At 35.0% G+C, this 8,167-nt stretch overlaps 1 protein-coding gene across 1 annotated transcript; it reads left to right on the top strand.

Moving 5' to 3' along the window:
• Window positions 1–6,034: 6,034 nt before the first annotated feature.
• Window positions 6,035–7,237, top strand: LOC108993832 (transcription factor IBH1-like). The gene has a single exon (XM_018968866.2). The coding sequence runs from the start codon at window positions 6,355–6,357 to the stop codon at window positions 6,826–6,828; it is 474 nt and encodes a 157-aa protein (XP_018824411.1). The 5' UTR covers window positions 6,035–6,354; the 3' UTR covers window positions 6,829–7,237.
• Window positions 7,238–8,167: the final 930 nt, after the last annotated feature.

Genomic DNA, 8,167 nt, shown 5'->3' with positions numbered 1-8,167 from the left:
AGTCCTGTCATAGAGCAACCTCCAACCCCGCTTAAATCCAGACAAAACCAAACTCAACCAAAAGCAACACAAAAATTACAATAAGATAAAATAAAATTAAATAACATCAATTAACATAAAATAAAATAACAATAAACTCATAATATCTCATATTTATTTTTAAAATAATCATTGAACCTACAACACTTTAAAAATTATTTTAAAACAATAAAATAATTTCTGGTACTATCCTAAGGGACATGTGGTTTTACCCAGAGCCGAACTGCTCTGATACCACCTGTGGCACCCCCGACCCCCATGTAAGGAAAACACGGGAATCGAGAAGCCGGGATGATGACAACATGGTCACACATCCCAACGAAAGTGCCAAGTGTGTGTACATGCGACAGTGTACAATAACAACGCAGCGGATAATTAAGTCTACTAAGTACCAGAATTTAAATACAAGTAAACATCAGTAAAAAGGGTTTAAATATTTATACAGTCATCCCAAAATAAAGTTTAACACATGTCCCAAAATACAAATAAGTAAAATAAAATAACAAAGCCAGTGATCCCAGATCACTCCTCGGGCAGAGCCGTCTCCTTAGGCTCGCCCTTCTCCTACTCATCTGCATCAAAATCTGCGTTACCACAGAATGGTACCGCAGGTAAGTATAACCCAAATAATTCTCAGGATTAAAATGCATTTAATGCAACCAACATGCATGCATATGATAAAATATGCCATTTTTCTCAAAACATCATTTTTCCCGAAAATGATAATTTTCCAACACATACCAAAATCCCATTTGGCCCAAAAATAATCCGTAAAACATTTTCTCAGAAAATGATTTACACAAAATCCAAGTCACACTATTTTCCCAGAAAATAGCCAATTAATCTGTTATTACCCTATGCACCATGGCCTCCCCTAGGGACCATCCGCACGTCCTCACTTCGTAGCGATGCCCAGTTCCGCCACCAGCGCGTTCATTGCCGAGCAGCCACTACGCAACAAGCGATGCCCAGTTCCGCGCCCAGCGCATACATGGCCAGACATCCTCTAGTCCCCGCCAGCAGAAGGACCACGGAGTCGGCATGAATCTCTCATCCGATCCGATTACAGTGCAATATAATAATTTTCGGAGGATCATGAAGCTGCAAGAAGTGGAAGAACAGCTGCAGAACAGTGTAAAATACACTGTGGCCGTGGGTCACAGATACCCACTTTTCAACGGAGACAAACGAAGACCCAAAAATGATAGGGTAGGGCCTAGGGAGGTCGGTGAAGCTAGTGGTAGTGAAGGTTGGCCGTGGGTGGCAGCACAAGGGGTGGTAGAAGACCAAAATACCCAAATCGAAAATGTGGATGGTGGAGCTTCACCGGTGGCGGATCGGTGGTGGGGTTGGGTCCAATGGGTTGCCAAGAGGTCGAGGATGAAGTGGTATGAAGATGGTGGCCAATAGTGGTGCGACGGCGGCACTGGAGCGAAAGTGACGCCGCGGCTTTGAAGGGTTACTGGTGGTTAACGGCGGCGCGAATGGAGGTGAGGTTGGTGGGGTAAGGTTGCCGGCGGCTGGGGAACCAAATGGGGTGGGCGGTGACGGTCACTGCAGCGCGACCGCGGCGGGTTGGGTATGGGCGACAGACGCACTGGAGAGAGGGAGCGGGCTGGGTCGCTCGGGAGAGAAGGCCGAAGGAGAAATAAGGGGAAAATGAAAAGAAAGAGAAAAGAAAAGGAGGAAAATACACTAAAATGATTATGGAAGGTTTAGATTGTGGTTAGAAGCATGTCATGGTAGGTTTTGAATCTATCTTGTTTTGATCATCATGCATGTATTGATTTTGAACATATTGGTGATTAAAGATTTCTTAGCTACGATTAAGTGTTGGGATGAACTTTATTATTTAATAATTTGACTTCATCATGTAATTAAAGTTGTTATTTTTTATTTTTTATTAAAGAAAATCTCATATGCATGCATTCATAAGGATCAATAGTTGAAAACACACTTAGGCATCAACTATAGTGCATGCCACGGGTTGGGACTGTTTGGGCAAGTTTTACTTTGATTTTTAAAAATTCAAGGGCACAGATGGTTTTAAAATGCCAAAAATATGAAGTCCATAAGTTTTGGTTATATTTGGAGTTTGTTTGCACTTATTGAAAATTTAGGGCCTTAACGACAATTTTTGAGAGCCTAGGGGTATTTTTGTAAATACTCATTTTTAAGTCTTTGATTTTGAACCTCATCCATAATAGTATTAATCTTCACTTAGTACATACTTGATTTCAGTTGTTACGACGCTTTTTCGATTACTCAGGAAGTTTATAAGTTGGCATCTAACTTATACCTTTATAGATTATTTATGAATTATTGATAAATGTTTCATTCATACTCCAATTGTTATTTTGAGAATAAAATATCATGTTATATGATACATTGAGTGCATACTTACATGACATGTGATATTTTTCACAATTTTTGCATATTACATCTATAAATGTCATTTTTGCATGGAAGCTTGCAACATATGCACATGTTATGAAAAATGTTTTTCTAGCATAGCATAAAAATTTAATTTTTTTCAGAACTCCAAAGGTTAGGATGGCAAATTATCATAGTGGAACTCCTCTGTCCACTCTGGAGTGTTTAAGAATGGAGCGGTAACCCCTAAGTTGACGAAGACCAATCAACAGGTTTCGAATGGGTTCTTTTTAAAGAACTCCGGAGTGAAGTCAATATGTTATGACACCTAATGCAGATAGGTGTATACATTATGATGTTATGTTATATTTACGAATGCATTGAGAACGAGTCTATAGATAACGTAGTTTCAACGTGAGTTGTATTACGGTTACCGGCAGGTACTCATAGTGCATGTGAGGAATTGTGATGTTACCACACGTTATAATTACAAATTGCTAATAATGATGAAAGTTATGATGAAGTTATGTTTTCAAAAATGATGGCAAAAATGTTTATTAACCTATGTCTCAATTTTTCTGAAATGTTGAAGAATCTGGATGAGAGACATGCATACTGATTTTCTTTCTGCATTTAATGCATTACAGATTTATCATTCTTCATGCTTAATTTATCTTTGTGCACATTGATTGTTTAACTTATTGAAATTTTGAATAAATCGCACCCCTTGTGTGACCACTATCATTCCACTTGGAATGATAGAAGTTGTGCCAGATCTTGAGGATATCGATCTAGATGGAGCGCTGAATCCAACTAATTGAGGAGGAGCCGAACCTTAAGAGGAGATTGGATTTAATCCTGATGTTTATATCCCAAGTCCTTCACGATTTAAATCGCATGAAAATAGTTATTTGACTTTAATTCTTAGTTGTACTAAGTCTATGCTACATTGGTATTTTGAACTTAATGATTTCTAATGAAGTTGTGATGTTTTTAGTTATTCTGGCGTATTTTATACTTACACATTTTATTTCCGATGTGATTATTGCATACTGTTAGTTGCATACTAGGCTGCATTGCATATTAACTGTTATATATAGGGGTATGTGACCTTGTGTTGCATATCCCAACGCTCAAAATCTCTGTTCCATCCCAAGCAGAGGTAGGGGCGTCACAATACTTTATGTAACAAACAATATTATTTAATATATCTAGTGTTTTGGTATTTGAATTCTTAGTCTTTTTTAATTTGAAATTCAATTTTTCATTTTAAAACAGTTCACGGTCGAACATTAATGATTATCGTTCAAACGTTTAAATGAATAACTTATACGTTCACACGTAAGTGGACTTAATGTTCGAACGTATATGAACTGTTCAAAGGTAACATTTTATACGTTCAAATGTAATCATTACAAAACGATATTGTCTGGCTTATGTTCGAACAGAACAATATTATAGTTCGAACATAAAACCATTTCTCGTCTACCTTTTGTGACAGTTGCTTGAAACCATCACAGAAATTGATTTTTTTGATGATTTCAGGACTGTCACAAAAACTCAATTGTGTTGTAGTGACTACTATGAAAGTCAAGACTATTCGTGTTTTTCCAAAAATTTCAATTTTGTCTCAAAAGTCTCGCGCCAAAAGATCAACTTAACCGGTTGCAACATTTCTCTTTTGAGCATCTAAGGGGAAGAAAAACTATTGTACGTACTTTGGTAGCCAACCCTTTTAGTTAACCTAAATTGGAGAGAATTCTTGTCAAATTAGAGGTGTTTCCAAATTAAAAAAATAAAACAGAGAATGATTAGAGTGATTGACGATGCATTTTAGTGGTGAAATATCTAGCTTACACTTGAGGGGAAGTAATAGTAAGGATATAAATAATAAATTTATTTCATTTTATCAATTTAAATTTTTAGAATAAGTGGTGATTTTACATATTATTAAAACAGAAGTCTTGAGTTTAAATCCTGATTCTGAGAGAGTCTGGCCTACTTGTGAATGAGAGTGTTAAGAATATTAATAATAAATTTTACATATTTTCATTAGTTTAAAGTTTTAGAACTAAGTTGTTATTTCGCAAAACATTGATTATCTTGCAAGAGAGAGAGAGAGAGAGAGAGAGAGAGAGAGAGAGAGAGAGAGAGAGAATTTATGGTAGCAAGGGAGTTGTTTTGACCTAATGTGGACATAAAACATATTTGGACAAGGAATTAGTATTAATTGAAGATTAGAAAAGAGAGAAAGGTTCCATTGGGCAAGTGGGAAACTGAAGCATGTGCGATCATGTAGTGGTTGGCCCTTGGTAGGTCCACTAATCCACTTCTCCCAACCTCTCCCCCATTCCATGAAAATGAGATTACATAAAACTTTGGTTCGTGGATGCTCTGCTAGCTAGCGATTGTTATGCACGCTATGTATATAGCACTCTAGATTGTGTATAGAAGACGGTACAGAACGCTATCACACACTACTTTAAAAAGTGAAATTCTTTTTCTTTATAATGATTGTTTGTGACTTTCCCAATTCTTTTTCTATCATTTTCCTTTTGTAATATGTCGGCATTCCTTGGGCGATAACAAATGGCATCTTTCTATGATAAAAATGCTGTAATTTACTTAAGCTGAGTTTATATAAATAGATTTTATAAAAGTAACTGATGAGATTTATATTAAATTTATTTTATAATAAAAATAATTTTACAATTTAACTTATTATATATCAAATCACGTTAATTTATAAATTTAGTTTTATATATCGTGTTTATGTCTACGTTATTTTTTATATAAATAAATTCATATGCATATCTACCTCAAAAGTCGAGCTCTATTTTAAATATATAGCTTGCTGTATTGTAAAAAATTTCCTTATTCACGAGCGCCTGTCAGAAATTAGACTTTTAAACTGGCTTTATGATTATTCATCAATAGACGATTATAATTTTTTCTTTACAGCAATTCATTTAACAAATTGAATTAGAGTCAACCAAATTGATTTCAAACTAATCTTATATATTTATGAAAAGATTTGTATATTTTTAGGGTCTAGAAATCCTACATATTTCTTTTTAAAAAACAAATTAAAAAACTTAAGATTCATATAAAAAATTAATATTTTAATAATATACTCTATATTTTTTTAATTAAAATACCCAAAGTTTGCCCACAATCAAAAGTCGTCTCATAAGAAATTATTTAAACTTAAGAAATTATTTAAGGTGCATATTTCTTTTCATATAAAAGACGTCTAATACTTGTCTTAATTCATCTCATCTAATCATTATAATTTTTTTAAATTTTCATACAAAATAGAATAAATAATTCAATTTTTTTTTAAATTTTAAAACAAAAAAAAATTAAAAAATATAATCTAATAATATTTTATTTCATTTTTAATTTTAAACTTAACTCATACAAATTTAAAATTATCGCCGTTGATATGATGGTGGGCTAACATTCTTTCACAACATAAAGCAATCTGTACAATTTAATACTAATTAATGACTTTTGCCAGCCGTAGCGTGATTCCCACGCTCTCTATTTCTGGCACACAAATGGCATATCTAAAGATAAAGATAACCACATTAATTAAGTTGTAAATAAAATCATGGTTAGATCAAACTCTAAACTATCTCTGGCCGTCCAAATTCAATCCCATTTTTCCCCACAAATCTAACCCATAATTAGCTTCTTCATCAATATCTTATGTGCTCAATAACCATTTTTCTCGCTCCATCAATCTTTGTGTCAGATCTGAGTTTTTGCCTTTCGTACTTGCAAGCAAGAGAGGACCCTTTGTGTCAGAAGAAAATCTCAACTTCCAATCTTTAATGCTCATCTGTCTCTGCCTTTCACAGCAAAAGAACACTTCTGTCAGATTGCTAGGATTTGGATCCCCATCGACATAGTTAATTTGGGATATTCTTTGTACCCACAATGATCTCGAAGGGTGCAACCCGGAACTCCAACTCCCGCAGAGTCAAGTTTGCTCGTAGATTTGTTTCTGCTCTCTTGCATATGAGAAACCGAAACCCTAGACCCGGTTCCTTATCCATCGAGGGAGTTCGTACAAAAAGCCAGAGAATCAAGATCGCGGCTTATTTGTCAATGGCTCATGCAGTTGGATCGAGGAGGGCTTGGAGCAGGGCTGTTCTTTCCAAGCTTGGAAGCCGAGCAAGGCGCCACATGAGTAGAATGGGGAGGAGCTCTCTTGGCAGCTTGAAGAAGAAAAGGGTCATTAGGAGTTATTCCCCAGGAGAGCTAGGCCAAGCCAAAAAGCTTAGACAGCTTGTACCAGGTGGAAAAACAATGGATATATGCAGCTTGTTGGAGGAGACAGCCCACTATATAACATGCCTTGCCACCCAGGTTAAGGTCATGCAGACTTTAGCTGATAACGTCTCTAAATGATCAGTATTGAACTGTTCTACATGTTGAACATAATAGGGAAAGGGATCCAGAAGGGAAAAGGTATAAATATATATATATACAGGGACTGGTTATAAGTTTTGAAAGCACGTATAGGTTACTCATAATTTGTTGGACACGCATGCACATATGCATGTACAGATCCAGTATGGCAATCATTTTGCCTCTATTGTATATCTATATCAAAGATAAACGACCGGCCGGTAATGTATAGGATCTGATAAATACCCTTTATGATACTAGACAATATCTCCCCGTGTTTTTGTGTGTGCGTGCGCGTTTGTCTTTATGTTTGCTTCTCTTATGGGTGATATATATGATCTTATGCATGCTAGTGATTCGAGAAGGAACGACGGCTCCTATTACTTCTTTGTTTGTCTGTACGCCTGTCTGACAGTAGAAATGGAGGTAAGATATGAAAGATCACTATATCGGTACTCACGACCAGGACGCATGCTCAAATAATTCTCCTGTACGTTTATGAGTGCGTTTTCACAGTGAACCATGCATATATGTATAGACTGTTTTAAATTAGTTACACGAAGAGAAATCATATTTGTATTCGAGGAATGAGCAAGCTACGCAATCTCTTCGTAAAAAGTGAGTAAATATGTGTATTTACTAGTCTTTTTAATAATAGATCATAATCTTTTTCAAAATGATTATGTAGTACTTGTGCACTCTATGACTGTATGCAGCATTACTCTTCCATAAAAGTTATACGCTGTTTTAAAGGGTAATCTTCCTTTAGAGTTATCTTATATTTTAGAGATTTACTACTCATCATCCTCACACCATACACCATACTTATTTTTATCTTTTTATTTTTACTTTTTCCTAAACTAATTGATTTCTTCTATTCATCATTCATAGACCACACATTTGGTAAGGAAAAAATAAAAAAAGAATAATGTTACTACGCCGCCCCATGATTTTGCCCCCTCATTTTGACCGCTCATGCATTTAATTCTTTTTTACATTTCTTTCTTTTATTTATTGATTAAGGAAGTGACTATTAGTGTATTAATATTTTTTTATATATTTTTTAAAATTTTTAAAAATATTAAAAAATATATGAATAAGAAAAATGAAAACAAAAATAAAAAATAGAATTTTGCCTAGGGGCACGCCCAGCGGTTACTACTGGGCAACACCCAAGTAGCACTCGTAAAAAAATGATATGTAGCGTTTAGTGTGAGGATGATGAGTATAATTTTTCTATATTTTAAACTCCCAAAATTAACTGAATACTTTTGTTCAATGTTTGCACTCATCTTGGGTTTGTATATTTATGCAGACAGCCGTAAAAAAATAAATACAA

The sequence above is a fragment of the Juglans regia genome, chromosome 12, assembly GCF_001411555.2.
Source record: "Juglans regia cultivar Chandler chromosome 12, Walnut 2.0, whole genome shotgun sequence".
NCBI classification, from domain to species: Eukaryota; Viridiplantae; Streptophyta; class Magnoliopsida; order Fagales; family Juglandaceae; genus Juglans; species Juglans regia.
The sequence above is the reverse complement of the archived record's forward strand: the minus strand, read 5'-3'. Positions and strand labels throughout refer to the sequence as shown.

Bases quoted from the DNA above. Each gene is read 5' to 3' on its own strand.
- LOC108993832 (XM_018968866.2), top strand. From the start codon at position 6,355: ATGATCTCGAAGGGTGCAACCCGGAACTCCAACTCCCGCAGAGTCAAG.